General features: G+C 45.4%; 1 protein-coding gene across 9 annotated transcripts; it reads left to right on the forward strand.

The window, feature by feature from the left end:
• The first annotated feature begins 58 nt into the window (after window positions 1-58).
• Window positions 59-18,179, forward strand: CUNH9orf43 (chromosome unknown C9orf43 homolog). 9 transcript variants are annotated; one of them, XM_008707986.2, is made up of 15 exons: window positions 112-247; window positions 1,535-1,686; window positions 2,870-3,069; window positions 3,172-3,322; window positions 5,682-5,865; window positions 8,237-8,337; window positions 10,188-10,254; window positions 11,423-11,586; window positions 12,529-12,679; window positions 13,054-13,114; window positions 13,194-13,474; window positions 13,701-13,788; window positions 16,468-16,547; window positions 17,229-17,295; window positions 17,504-18,179. In XM_008707986.2, exons 3-15 carry the CDS (start codon window positions 2,919-2,921, stop codon window positions 17,824-17,826), a joined length of 1,869 nt encoding a protein of 622 aa, XP_008706208.1. In that variant the 5' UTR covers window positions 112-247; window positions 1,535-1,686; window positions 2,870-2,918; the 3' UTR covers window positions 17,827-18,179. The 9 variants fall into 9 exon arrangements, with proteins under 9 accessions (XP_040487685.1, XP_040487686.1, XP_008706212.1 ...); XM_008707991.2 differs by having other exon boundaries at window positions 13,404-13,474; XM_008707989.2 differs by lacking the exon at window positions 5,682-5,865 and adding an exon at window positions 5,984-6,062.
• The last annotated feature ends 202 nt before the right edge of the window (window positions 18,180-18,381 follow it).

The following is an 18,381-nucleotide window of genomic DNA, read 5'->3' on the forward strand; positions in this document are numbered from 1 at the left end:
ACAGTGCTCTACGCCGCTGCCTGGCAACGGCTCTGCCTGGCTGCTAGCGGGGGAGACGGAGGCGTGGACTGAGCGGACGGGGCGGGGCTCTTTCCGACGTGGGGCGGGGCCCCGCCACCTCTCTCACACGGCCCGAGGGGTCTCGTTTTCCGAGTGGGTTTCGGCTTTCCGGTAGTTTGGCGTGGCCTTTGCTAGCGCGGCCGTCCGAGCCCGAACTCTTCCACTTCCCTCTTCTGGAACGAAGCGGGTATCTTTTTTCAATTCTGTGGGACTTGACGTCCATCTTTAATCTTTTCAGCCCTCCCAACTTTGTAATAATTGCATTAAGGATAATTGTCGCCTAGAATTGTTGAACACAAACTCCTTTGCTAGTACAGCGCTAACGCTGGGGACATAGAAATGGGCATGACTAGACCTCGGGCCTCAATTCGGGCTGGTCAGGTAAAGGAAGGGCAGCAAGCAGCCGGTTGTAAGGATAATGCGACATTGCATTCCATTAAAAAACAAACCCTGTTAAAATTGTATTTGTTTTTTAGTTCATTGACTTATGCATTATACGTCTTTTTCAGTCAAAAGAATTAGCATAGTTTTGCAGTGGCTTTTAAGTTGTACCATTTTCATGTTATATAGATAGAAATTGTCCTCAATCCCACGAGTCCTCAATCCCATGAGCACGAATGCTTTTTTTCTTGAAACATGTTTTCTCACGTCACCCTTAATCTTCCTGCTTTAAAAAAAAATTGTTTAGAGTAATTTCTACAGGCAACATAGGGCTGGAGCTCATGACCAGAGATCAAGGCTCATGCTTTACTCACTGAGCCAACCAAGCATCCCAATTTTCCAGCTTTTGACAGACATGAGTACAGAGAAATTCTTCCCTGTTAGGAGAAAAACTGCAAACACGATGATCAACGGCACCTGAAACTGTATTAGTTAGAGATTATAGGGTTTGGTGGGGGAACTCTCCGTTTGGAGAGAACAGGTCTGGTTTAAAGATACCAGGAGACACTCTTCTCCATCCAATTGCTGTGTAGTTGGAATTGGGACCCCTGTGTTGTCATATATATTGATCTTTAAGAGGAACCAGAAATCTGAACACTGTGGACTATTTCCACTTTAAAAAAATGGCTCAAAGTGCAGGCCAAACAAAACAAGTCATAGGGCAGGCGGATGCCTTACCAATAATTCGTTGTCTTTGGTCTAATTTATAAGGTCTTTAGAACAGGGACTTATTTTGTTCATTACTGTTCTCTATGCCTGCTCTGCTCTAGGCCAGGTCTTGTCACATATTTGGTAGTCAATGTGTTGAATAAAAAGAAGGAGAAATGGATACTGTCCTTAAAAAGGGGACCTGATGTCTGTCTTTAATCTTTTCACCCCTCCCAACTTTGTAATAATCGCATTAAGGACCAGGTGGTAGTGATTGCCTAAGATATTTCTAGAGAGAGAAAGATGATACTATTTATTGAGCCCCTATTATATATCATATGTAAAAGTACATTATTTCTCTTAATGCTTTTACAATCCTACTTAGGGATTTCCTGTCCTCTCTTTAAATGGGGAAATAAGCTGAGAGAGGTGAAATCACTTACCTACGACCATACAGCCAGTAAATGAAAAGCCAGAGGCCTCTGATGTGATTGTACGTCTACTGATTTGCTGTTTGAGCAAACCCATTCATTGCTGGTGGGTATTTTAGCTGCATGTATGAGAATTGGAGCATATTGAAAAATGAAGGCCGTTTGCTAAAGGTGTGAGCCATCTAAAGCCATCTCAAGTAATTCTGTGTTTATATTAGTTCTGATTTGATAAGGCTTTTTGGAGATGGTGGTGTCTTCTCCCTAACGATTAATGAAGGGGAAAAGGAAAGGATGCTAATACTTATTTTGAACTATATGTCAGACCTTTTGATATCTATTAACTAATCTTTGTAATGATCCTGTGAGACAGGCTTACCCTCATTTTGCAGATGAGGAACCTATAGCTCAGATTGCTTAAGACCCAGGTCACTCAGCTACTAAATGGCCAAGTAGGAGACTTTCTGAAGTCAGTCTGCTCCCAAAACTCTTGCCACTGTACTTCCTGCTGAGATGTTTTCATACTTGCTTGCTATCCAGTCTTTAAAAAATTTTAATTATAGTATAGTCAACATACAGTGTTACAGTAGTGTCAGGTGTACAATAGAGTGATTCAGCAATTCTGTATCTTTCTCAGTGATCACTACAATAAACACACTCTTCATCCCCATCTCCTATTTCACTCTTCCCTCCACCCACCTCCCCTCTGGTAACCATGAGTTTGTTCTCTACAGTTGAGAGTCTGTTTTCTGGCTTGTATCTTTTTTTCCTTTGCTTTGTTACTTAAATTCCACATGAGCGTTTTTGGTTTTTTTTTAAGATTTTATTTATTTATTTGACAGAGAGAGAGGCAGCCAGAGAGGGAACACAAGCAGGGGGAGTGGGAGAGGGAGAAGCAGGTTTCCCGCTGAGCAGGGAGCCCGATGCGGGGCTCGATCCCAGAACGCTGGGATCGTGACCTGAGCCAAAGGCAGACGCTTCATGACTGAGCCACCCAGGTACCCCCGAGCGTTTTGTTTTTTAAACTCCATATGGTATTTGTCTTTCCTCTGACTGACTTATTTCACTGAACATTATACCCTCTAGCTCCATCCATGTTGTCACAAATGGCAAGATTTCATTCTTTTTAATGGCTGAGTAGCTTGTTACCCAATTCTTAATTATCCTGTGACCATCATGTGTGTATATGGATGGGTTCAATAGAAATATTTTATACTTTGAGTCCAAATTAAGATCTGGACTGCATGGCTAATGTATAATGCGCTCTAACTGTGCGGTTGTTGTTACTTTAGAGGGCTAGAAAGCTGCAAGATTGGCTTTTGTCCTAAACCATTTGTAGCTATGGACTTGCCAGACGAGAGCCAGTGGGATGAAACAACCTGCAAATTGGCTATTTGTCAGCATCCACAATGCTGGGCCACGATCCGCAGGTTTGAGAGGGGCCATCCTCGAATCCTGGCTCCCCCGTGCAAAACAACGCTGAATGATGAAGGTGAATTAGTTAGCCTTGCTTCTTCCTTACAAGATCCTTGAACTATTTCTGTTTGGCTCCCTTTTGACGGATTACATGTTTTCTTCTGGTGTGTTTTCTCAGACAAACTCCCAGTGCTCACCATTGTAAACATGACAGATTCCTGCATCCAGGCCAAGGGACTTGCTCACCGTCATTTATCAGGATTCACCTTCACCAAACCTTCCTCTTCACTGTGTCCAGGTTCAAAGTTTGACTCCAAATTCCAAGGCAGGTAAATTACCATGGGATCTTCCTTTATGAGCCTACTATCTCAGAATTCTGGGTTGACTTCCTTTATCCATATAGCAGACTTTGAGAAAGCTGGATTAAAAATAAAACACCAGTTCAGTTAGAGAAATGGTGACTAGGCAGTGGGAAACAAAAGGAAAGGATTATTTATGTTGTAGGAGTTGTTAACATAGGGGGCTAGGGTCACTGTAACAAAGTACCCTTGACTGTGTGGTTTAAACAACACAAATGTATTTTTTTCACAGTCTAGGGGCTAGAAGTCCAAGATTAAGGTGTTGATAGAGTTGTTTTCTTCTGAATCCTTTCTCCTTGGCTTGTAGGTGGCCGTTTTCTTCCTATGTCTTAACATGGTTTTCCTTCTGTGCGTCTTTGCCTTAATTTTCTCTTTTTTCTTTTTGTTTTTAAGATTATATTTATTTATTTGAGAGAGAGAGAAGCAGGAGTGAGGGGAGGGTCAGAGGGAGAAGCAGACTCCCCACCGAGCAGGGAGTTCAGTGAATGTGGGGTTCCATCCCAGGACCCCGAGATCATGACCTGAGCCGAAGGCAGATGCTCAACCGACTGAGCCACCCAGGCGTCCCATCCTCTTCTTCTTTTTTTTTTTAGTTAAGTTTTTAATTTTAATTCCAGTATAGTAAATACACAGCGTTATATTGGTTTCAGGTATATGATAGAGTGATTCAATGATCCTGTATATTACTCACTGCTCATTATGATAAGTGTACTCTTATTCCCTTAATTTCCTCTTTTAAATAAGAACACCAGTCATATTAGATTAGGGCCTGTCTGTATGACATCATTTTACCTTAATTACCTCTTTAAAGACCCTATCTCCAAATACTGAGGGACTCAAATTCTGAGTATTGAGGGTTAGGATTCAATGTAAGAATTTGGGGGGCACAATTCAGCCCACCATGGGGGGTATCTCATCAGCCCCTGCAGGTCATCAGAATACTGTGTCCACACACACTATCTTTCTTATCCTTTATTTTTAGGTATGAAACTGTTTGTAAGCTCCCGAAGGCAGAAGTAATGGTTTCCTTTCGAATCTCCTGCAAAGCCTAGGCCTCCAGTTAGTGCTCGTTGATGTGGGAATCTAAGGGACAGAGATCTGCGGAAAGCTTAGACTTGTAACATTTGGAACTCCTGTGGTTTGCAACCAAAGCATGCCTAGTGGCCCTTGTACCTTTATCCTTTTCTCCCACTTGATATAAGCAGCCTTTGGTGGTTTCCGTTAGGCTAAAGGCAGTATGGGAAAGGGTAGGACTACTTTCTGCTTCTCTAGGACTTGAACCTTGGGAAGAAGGTGGCCTCTCCCAGGCAGGGCCTATGAAGGGAAAGACCATGACCTCACTCGTGTAGTCACTCATTGAATTCACAAATATATTTTAGTGGGGGCCTCTTTGCTGGGCTCTGGGGATTCAGTGGTAAACAAGTTACAGTCTTTATCCCCAAAGGGCTTTCAGCCTAGCTGGGGAGGCCGAGAATTTTCCGCTTGATGGGTGTGGAGAGAAGGGCACTCCCGGGTGTGTGGAAGCACACAGGAAGGGTTCCTCACCCAGGGCATTGTCCCCTGTGCAGGTGGCACTTGTACCTGTATATGGAAGTGTGAGCAGTCTGGTGAACGTGGGAGGTTGCAGCCGGGAGGTGGCCATGAGGAGAGTTCTAGACTACGGAAATAGCATATGCAAAGGCCCGGAGGCAAGAGGAAGTCTTTAGGTATCAGGAGAAAGGCTCAGAGACAAGGCTAGGGAGCTGGCCTATAGTACATAAATCAGACTAGGGAGATGGGTCTTTATCTTCTACTTCTTTGCCATATTTATTCATTCCTACACTTAACATGGTTTTTAAAAAATAAGTATAATAGCAAGTGATATGAAAATGTAAGGAGACAGTGTTCTTTTTGGGGTAAATATGCATAATGTAAAATTTACCATTTTAATCGTTTTTAAGTGTACAATTCCGTGGCATTAAATACATTCACAGTGTTGTGCAGCCATCACCACCATCCACTTCCAGAACTTTTTCATCATCTCAAACTGGAGCTCCATACCCATTGCACAGTAACTCCCCATTTCCCCCTCCCTCCAGCTCCTGTTAATGTCTATTCTACTTTCTGTCTGTATGAATTTGCCTATTCTAGGTACCTCCTATGAGTGGAATCATAGAATACTTGTCCTTTTGTGTCTAGCTAGCTTATTTCACTTAGCATATGGCTTCAAGATCCCCCTCTGTTGGAGCATTCATCAGAATGGCATTCCTTATTAAGGCTGAAAAATATTCTGTTGTACGTAAATACTACATTTGGCTTATTTAACATGCTTTGAACACCTACGTCAAAGGTACTCAGCTTTTATTGATGGTGACGTAACTGCCTGTGGTTGGAGAGAGAGAGGCGTAGGCTCTGGGCTCAGTTTGCGGCAGCAGCTGGTTGTGAAGTGTGTGCGGTGTGCGGTGTCTGTTTGGGACTCATTCCAGAATAAACACACACACCTTAAGGAATCGGGGAGACCCTACATCCGTTCGGTAAGTATTAAGCCCCAGGTTTTCTGTGGTTAAACAGAAGCCTTTTCCTCACGTCACTACCTGTCATCCCCATAGCTCTTTTGTGTCTCTGTGTCATGTTTGGAAACTCATTTTTTAGGCCTCGGAAGGATTTACCTGACAAAGATTTAATGGACCGTACTGATAGATCTCCTAAAGTAAATCACAGATTAGAAAAGGTACTTCCGCAACATTTTCTCTTTACTAGTGGGAATAAAATATTTGCCTCTGTTTAACGTTAAAATTCAGGATGACTGTAATCTGAATAATGACAATGGTAACGATCTAATATTGGGCCCTTAAGTATATGCTAGGCTCTGTACTAATGCCTTTACATGCTATACTGTTTCCAGAAATCCCAGACACCAGTGGGATTGATTTGTGGCTGTTTGGCATAGGTAGCACTGTGCTGTCTCTGTCCTGTGTACAGCATGTTCAGCTACTATAGAAACCCTGTCATCTCATAATATGGGGAAATTAGAATGTCACACCTCAACTGGGCCTTCGGGTCATCTACTCTTTTAGCTATGACCTACAGTAAGAAATACATTTTGCAACAAAATAGCATAAAACAATCCTTACCCTAATTACGAATGATGTACTCTGATATTTACTTTACTTTTCTTTTCTTTTCTTTTCTTTTCTTTTCTTTTCTTTTCTTTTCTTTCTTTTCTTTTCTCTCTTTCTTTCTTTCTTTCTTTCTTTCTTTCTTTCTCCCTCCTTCCCTCCCTCTCTCTCTTTCTTTCTTTCTTTCTTTCTTTCTTTCTTTCTTTCTTTCTTTCTTTCTTGACAGAGAGAGAGAGAGAGAACTCGAGCGGGGGAGGCACAGAGGGAGAGGGAGAAAGAATCCTAAGCAGGCTCCACACTCAGCACTCAGCGTGGAGCCCGATGTGGGGCTCAATCTCACAACCCTGAGATCATGACCTGAACCAGAATCAAGAGTTGGACGCTTAACTGCCTGAGCCGCCCAGATGACCCTCTATTCTACTTTTAAGCAGTGTAGACTACAGTTCACAAAATTTGATTCCATGACCTATGACCTAGTTGCAGTTGCAATTGAAGAACACTTCTGTGGTCTATCTCATATGTCTTGCAGTTGAGAAAACTGAGGCCCGCCCAGAGAAGGAAGTGATTTGCTAAAGCACATAGCTAGTTAGAGGCAGAGCTAAATTAGAGTTTAGGAAGAAAAACCCTTCTACTTATCTACAGTAAAGAGAGATTTACTCTTCTTTGCAATCTTACGGATGCCTTTTATTTTTTTCAAGAGACACTTCATCTTGAACTGTGACGTGGTAGAGAGTGTAATGGACAGAGAGAGGGTAGATGTGTTTGAATGAACGAATGAACAAATAATTCTCTTCTTTGACCTCTTTAGAACAAGGGATTAGATTAAATTCGTTTTAAGATGATTATTTGAATACTTAGTACATGCATGTGATTCAAGGGTTTACAGTGCAAAGAAGTCTCCCCTGTTTCCCCAAGCCGATCAGTTCCTTTTCATAGGACAACCCTATTTTTTAAAAATTTATTTATCTATTTGAGAGAGAGAGAGAGAGAGAAAGCGAGCATGCAAGCAGAAGGTAGGGCAGAGGGAGAGGGAGAGAGAGAATCTCAAGCCAACTTCCCACTGAGCTTGGGAACTCGGAGCCCAAAGCAGGGCTCAATCCCAGGACCCTGAGATTATGACCTGAGCCAAAATCAAGATTTGGCCACTTAAGTGACTGAGCCACCCAGGGGCCCCCACCACCCTATTTGTAATAGTTTTTTTTTTTCCCTCCTTCCCTGTATGCTACCAGGGGTAGGGACTAGATAATTTATAAGGTTTTCTTGAGGACCACTGTTCTAATATCTTAAATGACTGAACATGAAAAGTGTTGTGACCTTAACTTTTATGTGGATGCCTATAATTGTAGACAGGCTGTAAAAGCAGAAAACTTGCTTCTGTCCCTACTAATTCCCTCCCTGTTTCCAAATTGTATTGTGTTATCCGAAGGGGATCTAAGTGTTTGGAGTAGAGTAGGCAGAATGAGTAGCGTTCCCTTAGGGAAACCCCAAGTTTCCCTCTAGGGGATATGGGGTAGGGAGTTGCTAAATGCCACCTTAATGTTACAGGGAGGCAGGGGGGACCATTTGCTTAAAACGCTCACTCTTGCAGAGTACCTCTTGGTGTCTGGTTTCTTGGGGGAATTGTTATGAAGACAGTCTGGGGATGAGAAATGTCTTTTTGTCATCTTCTGCACCAGCATACCCTTTTCATTAGCAAGATGATTCAGTTCTTAGGCCCATTCTGAATACTGTCAGGAGCTGGCACCTTCAAGCCATACATAGGCTTTATTTTATATCTTTCTCTTAGCTTTCGGTGCTGAATTTGAATGAGACACAACTTCCCAGCCCTCAAGATGTTAGAAATATGGTTGTAATCTGGATCCCAGAACAATCAGAGACGCATGTGAGGTGAGTATTGTGTCCAGAACTTGGGGACCTTCCACCCTTGCGTTCTGCAAGTCCCTCGTGCCCTGTGCAGGTCTCCTCTTTGTGATCTCCTGTTTAGCCGCCTCATTGCAAGTAACAGGAGGCCAGCTAGAGAAGAAGGTCGTGGTCTCTTGTATTGCCTCCTGCTCCACTGGGGTTCGATTTAATGCACTTTATGCTTCCTGTGGTGGGGGTTTTTCTACATCAAATCCTGCAGGCCAGTAAATAGCATGTAAGGTAGCACCTGTGTATTTGTGAGGTCTAAGAAGCAGATGCTTCCTATTAGTCTGTCTTTCTTTCTTTCTTTCTTTCTTTCTCTCTCTCTCTCTCTCTTTTTTTTAAAGATTTTATTTATTTATTTATTTGAAAGAGAGAGAGAGATATAGAGAGAAAGCACAAGCAGGAGGGAGGGACAGAGGCAGAGGGAGAAGCAGACTCTGCTGAGCAGGGAGCCCCATGCGGGCCTTGATCCCAGGATCCTGAGATCATGACCTGAGCTGAAGGCAGATGCGTAACAGACTGAGCCACCCAGGCGCCCCTCTCAGTTTTTCTTCTTTTTTCCTTTTTTTTTTTTTAAAGATTTTATTTATTTATGTGACAGAGAGACAGCCAGCGAGAGAGGGAATACAGCAGGGGAGTGGGAGAGGAAGAAGCAGGCTCCCAGCGGAGGAGCCCGATGTGGGACTCGATCCCGGAACGCCAGGATCATGCCCTGAGCCAAAGGCAGACGCTTAACGACTGCGCTACCCAGGCGCCCCCCCTCTCAGTTTTTCTTATTAGCCGTCCCCAGCTAGTACAAATATTTTCAGTGAAGCACGTGACTCTCTGGTCTCAGCCCCAAGGCCCAGCTCAGTGGCACAAGATGAATGGCCTGTAGAACTTGTGTACAAAGCAGAAGGATCATTTGGTGAAGGCCCAAAGTCGTGCTAATACTGAGAACCATTGGAAGAAAGTGGTTTTCCTTTTGTGAGGCCTGAGGCTTTCAGATTCTTATTAAGTGGCTATGTAGAAATGATGTGATTTAAGAATTTCTTAATTTATCTTTTAATGATCCAATGCATATTTTTTAATATTTAAAAATATTTAACTTTTTTAATATTTAAAAATATTTAATATTTTTAATATCCAAATGCACATATGCGTTTGTGTGTGTGTGTGTGTGTGTGTGTGTATGATAGAAACAAAAAACCCTTAAGGATTTACTTCCTTTCATTTAAAAAAAGCCCAGATGCGGGTGGGTCAGGGCTAGTATCTCAGCTCCACGAGGTCATCAGAAACCAGAACTCCTTCTGTTTCTCTGGTCATCCTCCTCAGGCCATGGCTTTCATTTTCTAAGTTGTCTCATGGGAGCTTTGAAGGTCTAAGTTGACAGCTAGAGCTCCAGCCATCATATCCGTGTTCCAGGCAAGGAGGTGGAAGATGACAGGGCAAAAAACACTTGAGCACGTCCTCTGTGCTAAGCAGTGAGAATCCAGTGAAGAACCAAACAGATTTGCTCCCTGTCCTCCTAGAATCTTGTGATGGTTGGGGGGGTGGGTAGCAGTCAGGCCTTACAAGCATCACCACACCAAAGTGTATCATTACTAATTTGGATTAATGCTGTGAAAGCAAATAACTGGATTGTAGGAGAGAATGGCAGGGAACCTAGTGTAGATGTGAGGTTAAGGTCTTGTTTTTCCCAGCTTCTGGGCGGTTGGTTCGTCCAGGCCTCCAACTGGCCATCTTGGAGTACTGAAGAGAGGATAGACATCTCCATGGTCATTATTCACAGATATCCTTGGTGCTTCTTTTTGAGATGTCTGGGAATAAATTGTGGTTGTTCTTATTTCAAGTCCAGCTGAGAAGAAACATATTCTTCCCAGCCAGGACTGGATGAAGAGAAGAATGAAATCTACAGTGGTAAGTTTGATGTTTTGGTCAAACCTTTATGAGATAACTCTGTAGAATTTTGTTTTGTTTTTCCTTTCAGGCACCTTCCCCCTTCCCCCATTTTTTTTTAAATGAATAAAATTTACGAAAGAAAACCCCTTTTAAGGAATAATTACCAAAGCATTTTTTGAAATTCAGTTTTCCCTTTTATTATTTTTTGTTTTGTTTTTTATTATTAAGGTATAATATATTATCTGTTTCAGGGGTACAGGTCTGTGATTCATCAGTCTTACACAATACACAGCACCCACCACAACACATACCCTCCCCAATGTCCATCAGCCACCACATCCCTCCCCCCAAAGCATTTTCTTTTCTTTTCTTTTTTTTTTTTTTAGAAGATTTTATTTATTTGACAGAGAGAGACACAACGAGAGAGGGAAGACAAGCAGGGGGAGTGGGAGAGGGAGAAGCAGGCTTCCTGCTGAGCAGGGAGCCCGATGTGGAGCTCGATCCCAGGACGCTGGGATCATGACCTGAGCCGAAATCAGACACTTAACGACTGAGCCACCCAGGCGCCCCCACAAGCATTTTCTATTCAGAGACTCTCTTCCCTACCTCCTCCTTGTAGGAAGGTGAAGAGCATCTTGAAGAAAAGTTAGGAGGAAACCTTGGATATTCAGGGGGAGTTTTTGACAAATTAAAGACAAATTCCCAGTGTGGTAGAGAGAGCGCTTCAGTGGACTGGGGGTTTTAATGGAGGTGGGTTTGTCATCCTCATGCCACCACTTATGGGTAAATGTAACCTTGGGTAAGTCACAGAGCTGGAAGGTTGCTACCTCTGTGAGAATAATGTCTTGGTCCACCTTGTTCATTGCTGAATCCCCAGAGCTAGCCCTGTGCCTGGCACACAGTTAGCAATAAATATTTGTTCAGTTTTGCTCAGTAAATGATTTCTTAACCTTTTTGGGAAAACAAAACAAAACAGTGAATCCCTGTGTGATCTGAATTCACCAATGGGATGGGGAGCCAGAGAGGGGAAACATCATGGCCTTCACAGTGCAGAGGAGGGGTTCCTGCTGGAGGGGGTCTGGAAACAGGGAGTTTGGCCTGCCAGGGTTATGTTTGGGAGGCTGGGATGTTGATGGGAAGCAACGGCACTGAGGAGAGTGCTTCATTTCTATCATTGCTTTTCTAGAAAGACCGTTTTCTCTATGGAAAGCAGAAAACAGAAACACTGCTGGGACCTCCAGGGGTGGTTGTGCCTCCCCCCTCACCAGCACACTTTATTGAGCAACTAAATGCGGAGTCCATACCTTTCTGGAACCAATTGGATAGGTTACCTCAGGATCTACTGAAGGAGTAAGTATCACGGAAGCCTGTGGGAGAGCCAGGGTACCTGCTCTTCTGTGAAGCAGAGAAGGCACTAAGTAGCATGTTCTTTCTGAGTAAGGAGGGGAGAAAAACTGACCCTCCGGCTTGTTCAGTGTGTTCTTAGACTTACCAATGTCCGGTGATGACAGCAATCACCGCCCTTTACCAAGTACTTACCACATGCCAGGCCCTGCGCTATAGAAGCACATGACGTCTGTGCTCTTATTTGAACCTCTACTAGCCACTATTACTCTCTTCTTCTCCTCCTTCTCCTTCTTTTTGAAGTAGGCTCCATGCTCAACATGGGGCTCAAACTCACGACTCCGAGATCAAGAGTTGCACACTCCACTGACTGAGTCAGCCAGGTGCCTCCACTCTCTTCTTCTTATAAATGAATTATGGATAAATGGGAGGCAGAGGGGAAATGTGGCTTGGGGGGCGCCTGGGTGGCTCAGTCGGTTGAGCATCTGCCTTAGACTCAGGTCATGATCCCGGGGTCCTGGGATCGAGCCCCGATCAGGCTCTCTGCTTGGCAGAGAGCCTGCTTCTCCCTCTCCCTTCTGCTCCTCCCCCTACTTGTGCTCTCTCTCTCCCTCTCTGTCAAATAAATAAATAAAATCTTGAAAAAAGAAAAAAGAAATATGGCTTGGAGTGAGATAGCCTTTGGATTTCGCATTGAAACTTCCTGGTTTTGTGCATTTCGGTAATTTATCAAGCATCTTTACACTTCGTTCCCTCGTTTGCAAAATGGGATAAGAGCACCTGTCCTCAGTGAATTGAAAGCTATTACCTGATGAGCACCTGTCAGCATAAGCCTTTTCAGGCCCACAGTGGAAATTTATTCAAATTTGGAGCCCTTTTCATCCCCTTTTCCTCAGCCATGCTTTCCAAGAAGAACTGTTGCTGACTGACTATCTCTGTCCCCTTCAGCCTCTTGCCTGGTGAAGGGAAAACCATGCCTTCCCTGGAGATGAAGACACAATTGGCCATGATGAAGAAGAAGGCTCCCCTGGAAAGGAGCCGACCCGACAGTGCCATTTCTGCTCGGATGTTCTTGTCCGTACAGCGCCTCGCCCTGCAGGTGAGAGCTGGGGAGCCTCGGAGAAAGAGGTCTAGAGGCAAATCCAAACTCATTTCTCTTCAAGGCTGGAGGAATTGACTTCCTTTCTTTTTTCTCTCTACCCTTCCACTCTGGACCCAAGCCCCACAAAAGGGTTGGGCTCTCTGTAGGTGAAAGCAAATGCATGGGGAGGGGTTTGAAGAACGTTCTCTGTTTCCCCTGCGCTTTGTTCCCCGCTCCGTTTCCTCTCTGCAAAACCCGTTACAACGCTGCGCACACCCGGTTCTCAAATACTGCTCGTTGGCTGCTTAGCTACCTGCATTTGAGGGATATGTTTTGGGAAAAGGAAGCACCTTCAGTAGAGCTTTCCTTCTTCTTCCTTTTTTTCCCTCCAGAGACCAGCATTGAGATATCCTAAACATTTGAAGAAATTCTATTACAACCCGAATACAGAAGGTAGGTTTTCTGGTGCTGCCACATCCTTAGGTACTGTCCTCCGTCAGCCCACAGTTCTCATACTTGGTCTGGGTCCCAGTTTGTTCTGTTTGTGGCCACAGTCATACAGGATCCCATGCAGAACTCAGGAAACCGCGGTTTCAGGAGGCGGCCCCCCTCCCCCACCACAAATGGCTTGGTTCTGACAGAGGGGGTGTCACGGTGGTGGAACAGGGCCCAGCAAGCAGCCCCCCGCGGAAGGTGGGCGCTGTCAGGGAGAAGAGGATTGAGTCAGTGCTCCGGTCACCAGGTCACAAGAAGCAGCAGCAGTGGCAGCAGAAGGAGCAGCAGAGGAAGGTGAAAACCCCACCAAAGAAACAGGTAGGGTGGTCATGAGGGAAGCCATAGGACTGGCTGGGACTGAGCCATGGGGTGCAGCCTGGAATGGGAAGGGGTGGATGAGGCACGAGTCTCCCTGTTCTGTCTGGTTCTAGATACAGAGTTCCTGTCTACTTGCAGACACTAACTTCCTGCTTTTAGACTCTTGTTGAAACGTTCTCTTCACTTCCAAAGATCTTAATTCAGTTCCTCCTCATGTGGTTTACAGGAGGCTAAAAAGAAATCCAAGAGTGATCTGGGGAGCCAGGACATTTTGCATAAACGTTCGGGTGCCGTGGTGTATGGCCCACGCTATGGTAAGGAGAATATGGGCTTGGGAGGGACGGGATCTCAGGAAGTAGCTGAGGACTTGAAAAGCTGTCATTTTGGGACCTGCCTTCGTCAGGCATTCAGAATTCTCCTCGGAATGTTCTGGCTGGGCTGGGCTGCTGTGCCTCATCTTTCCATCAAATATTTACTAAGGAAGCAAGCTGGGCCAGATGTCCGCTTCATGTGGGCGTTCGAGAGATGACCATGAGCATGAGTCAGAGTCATTTTTCCTCAGGTCTTACTTTAGGAAAGGCAGAGTGGTTTGAGAATGAAGAGCAAGCAATGAGGCAGAAAAGAGCCAGGGCCCCTGTGTAGCCCCAAGAGGGTTCTAAGGAAGCAGAGTCCAGGGTCCCTGGCTTCCCAGCCACGAGTTAGACCCTGGAGGCTTAGGTTGAGATCAGCACATTATCTAGACCCCTACAGGAGGCAGGTGGCCAGTTCTTGACAGGTGATCCTTTTCCTCTGGTGTTCGTGCTGAAGATCAGAACAGGTAGCTCCCTTTTTGGAATCCTGATCACGTGCTGAGCGGAAGGATATCCTTACCTTGGTACCTCTGATGTTGCTCAGTTTGAGTGCAAAAAGAAAGAAAGAAAGAAAGAAAGGGAGGGAGAAAGAATCCTCCTAAACCTTAGGACTGGACCTTGTTGACTGTTCCTCGTCAGAATTCATCCCCCCCCCCAGGGCAGGGGAGGGCTCAGGTGAGATGTTTCCTCAGAAGAATGCTCCTTTCTCGGTTTATTTCCCGTCCCACTGAGCTGTTGGATGCCAACAGTGGCTCCTGCCCTGCAGATCTAAGAAGCTTCCTGCAGATCTACGACCTTCACATGGGAGGTGGACAGAACCAGGGCAGTGGCCCAGGGTGGGGCTGATAGGTCCAAGGTTAGTGCCCCTTCCAGGGTGATCAGCACCCCCTGAATTCATTCAGGTGCCTGTCATTCCTCTTCCTATGTCTCCAATAGGAGCATAGGGTGACCGGGTGCCTTTTCGAATTATGTACTTGGAGCAGTGGCCTGTCCTCATGGGGTGGAGAAAGGCCTTATGGAAGAGTTGATTTTTGCATGGGATATTGAATGTGTGAGAGTCTTCTGATACGGAAGAGAATTCCAGAAGTGGGAATAGCCTGTGCAGGTGCATCTTGGAGGACTGTGGCTGTGCAGGGAAACATTGGTCCTTTGTGGCTGTGGTTATGTAAGAGACAGCGGTAGAAGGTCAGGCTGAAGAGGTAGGTGGGAGCTTGTATAGCCTGCTAAGGTGTTTGACCACGGTCATGGCGCTCCATCCCCTGACTGCACACTGAAATCACCTGGGGAGCTTTTTTTTTTTTTCCCTAAGAGAGAGAGAGCGTGAGAGTGTGAGCAGGTGCCAGAGGGAGAGGGAGAGAGAGAATCCTAAGCAGGTTCCACGCTCCCAGTGCAGAGCCCGACGTGGGGCTCGATCTCATGACCCTGAGATCATGACCCTGAAATTATGACCTGAGCCGAAGTTGAGTCAGCCACCTAGGTGGTGCCCGAACTTTAAAAGGAGCTTTTAAAACCCATATACCCAGGATGCACCCCAGACCTATTAAATCAGAAGTTCTGGGTTGGGACGTAGGCCTCAGTGTTTTCTAGAACTCCCAGTACTTTGAGTGTGCAGCTAAGGTAAGAACCAGTGCTGGTAGGGAGCCAATAGAAGTGTTGAGCCAGGGGGTTCCTCAATTGGCTTTGCTTTTTAGCGTAACACCTCTGATGGTAGCTTGGAAGATTTTTTTTTTTTAAGATTTATGTATTTATTTATTTGAAAGCAAGAGAGCAAGCACGAGCAGGGGGAGTGGCAGGCAGAGGGAGAGGGAGAACCAGGCTCCCCGCAGAGCAGGGAGCCTGATGCGGGGCTCGATCCCAGGGTCCCAGGATCATGACCTGAGCCAAAGGCAGACCCTTAACTGACCGAACCATCCAAGAGTCCCAGAAGGTGTTCATTTAGAGAAAGGGAATTGAGAAGGGAGAGGATGAATGCATTTAGGGACTAGTTGGGGAAACAGCTGATGCAGAAGAATCCAAGAACTAGAGCTTTATTCAGAAGCCAGTATAGGGATGTTAGGGTTGGTGCGAGAAGGTAAGAGGAGTCTTCATACACTGAAAACATAGGGTCAGGGTTTCTTTCGCTGCTGTGATGTGCAGATCCCTGCCCCTTGGGTTTCTTGGAGGAACTCTAAGTCTTTTTTATTTTTTCCTAAGTCTTTTCTTTCTTTTTTTTAAATAAGATTTTATTTATTTATTTATTTATTTGAGAGAGAGCGAGTGAGTACAAGCAGGTGGAGCAGCAGAGGGAGAGGGAGAAACAGACTCCACACTGAATAGGGAGCCTGATGCGGGGCTGGATCCCAGGACCCTGGTATCATGACCTGAGCCGAAGGCAGACGCTTAACTGACTGAGCCACCCAGGCGCTCCTTCCCTGTCTTTTAACATACACTTGACCTTAATCTCTAATTCTGTGAGAGATGGGGTCACAGTCCCAGGTGAACAGAGTCACAAATAAAGCTCAGAGGCCCATCTCCCTTTCACCTCCTCTAACCTGTCTTGTCCTAAATGAGGCGTCACTTGTAGGCTGGGGGTCAACCAGAAGCCCAACAGTGGGATAGAAAATACCAATGAGAAGAGAATTGAATTGACTTTGTGGTCACTAGGTCAAAGAACTCTACTAAGTCGGAAAAGTGACAAAAAGCAGCCACAGCGGGCGAAGCCAGAAGGACCCACCTCGAAAAAGGTAAGAGTACTGGAGCCATTCCGCTAGGGCCCTGTTTCCGTTGCCTGTTACTGTATAACACCCCGCCTCAAAGCTGAAGCCGCAGTGGTTGGTCGTTCCTCAGGATTCTGAGGGGTGAGTGGACAGTTTTTCTGGTGTTGCTTGATGTCACGCATGCAGCTGCCTTCAGCTGGCAGCTGGGGTGGGGCTGTTAGCCATATTGCCTTAGTTCTCTTCCGTGAGGTCTCTTCATTGTGCCTCTTTTGGGCTTCTTGACAGTGTGGTAACCTTGTGGAAGTACTTCCTTGAGCGATGGGGCTGGAACTGGAGCAATGTCACTTCTGCCACATTTTATTGGTCCAAAAATCACAAGCCCAGCCCAGACTCAAGAGGAGGGAAAATGGACTCCATCTCTTTGTGGGAGAAGCAGCATGTGCTTTCAGGGCTGAGACTTGTTGGCAGCCATGTTTCGAGGCCGTCTGCCCTCAGTTGATAGCTGGGAATGGGGGAAAGTGGGTTCTGGCTTCATGCGGTCAGCCTGGAGGGCAAAGAATTTGTGATACAGGCTTCTCTCTTTAGTCTCAGGAGGTGGCATTTTGTCCTGTCCTTGGATGTTCATTTTTCCCAGAAATGCATCTCTTAGAAAAATCTTTCTAAAAGTCTTGATTCAAGTTTCCTTACACTTACTCTAATGAATTTCAGTGTTCCCCAAGGAGGCCACAGATGGAATACTCTGAGAATTATCTGGATTCCTTCCCCGATAAGGATGGTAAGTTACTAGGGTGGAGGAACCTTAGTAAGTCTCTCAGGCCAGGGGGAGCTGAACCTGTGTTGACAGGGATGGCTACCTCCCTGGAGGCCATAGTCCTCATCCCTCAGAAGGGTCCTAAAGACACCCAGCCCTTCCTTTTCTGTCCTTCATTTGTCACAGTTGGGAGAGGGCTGCAGGTGCAGTTAATGGCTGGGTGTTCTTTTAGATCCTGAGTTATCCAAGACAGAACCCTCTAACAAGGACATCGACGCTCAGGAATCCCAAGACAGGAGCTCAGAGGACCTTTCAGACGATTCATCTGAAAGAAGGTGGAACCCTGAGCTCAAACTCCTGAGGATTCTTCAGGCCACTGATGATGAGGATGAGGAGAACCAACTCTCTGGGTCAGAGAATGAAGAGTCTTTCAAAACTTCACAGGACAGCCTTATGCGAGAGCGGGATGCTTGGAATCCTGAGGACAGCGACCTTGGACATAGGGACAGAAAGGAGAGGGGACTTCTGCTCCCTGGAGCCTTTACCAGGACCTGACTGTAGGGATTCTGCTTTCTTCATTCACTTCTCCTTACCTCTAAAATCAGTGAGGGAGAAAAAGCCTCCCCCTTTTTAAAATGAGATTGTTTCTCTTTCATTAGGGACAGAATAATTTTAGTGATTAAACACAACTGCTTAAGGAAAAGACTCATTCTGTTTCTGGGAGGAGGGGAGAGATGTTTTCGCAGATGTGTTTTCTGGGTTACTTTGATCTCTCCTCTGAAGCTCTGAAAGGTTTCCAGTTACAGGAAGATGAGTTTTGGGGCACCTGGCTGGCTCATTCGGTAGAGTGTGCAACTCTTGATCTCGAGGTTGTGAGTTCAAGTGTCACGTTCGGCATAGAGATGACTGAAAAAAAAAAAAAGGGAAGACTGTGTTCCTGGCTCTTCCTCTCATTCTCTGGAAATCGTTTCTTTTGGGGTTGGCACCCAGTAATCATTATCAAATAGCATTTGTATTGACCCGAAAGAGTCTAAAGCTCCAGCTTGTAAATGACCGAGTCTGTGGGAATGTTTCACGATGCTCATGAAGACTCAGAATTTCACAGTCTCA

The sequence above is a fragment of the Ursus maritimus genome, unplaced genomic scaffold (assembly GCF_017311325.1).
Source record: "Ursus maritimus isolate PB19 unplaced genomic scaffold, ASM1731132v1 scaffold_17, whole genome shotgun sequence".
In the NCBI taxonomy this organism is placed as follows: Eukaryota; Metazoa; Chordata; class Mammalia; order Carnivora; family Ursidae; genus Ursus; species Ursus maritimus.

Coding starts and splice junctions, on each gene's coding strand:
- CUNH9orf43 (XM_008707986.2), top strand. CDS start 2,919: ATGGACTTGCCAGACGAGAGCCAGTGGGATGAAACAACCTGCAAATTG. Junction 12,680..13,053: donor TACAGCGCCTCGCCCTGCAG/GTGAGAGCTGGG, acceptor TTTTCCCTCCAG/AGACCAGCATTGAGATATCC. Junction 13,789..16,467: donor GGTGTATGGCCCACGCTATG/GTAAGGAGAATA, acceptor TGTGGTCACTAG/GTCAAAGAACTCTACTAAGT.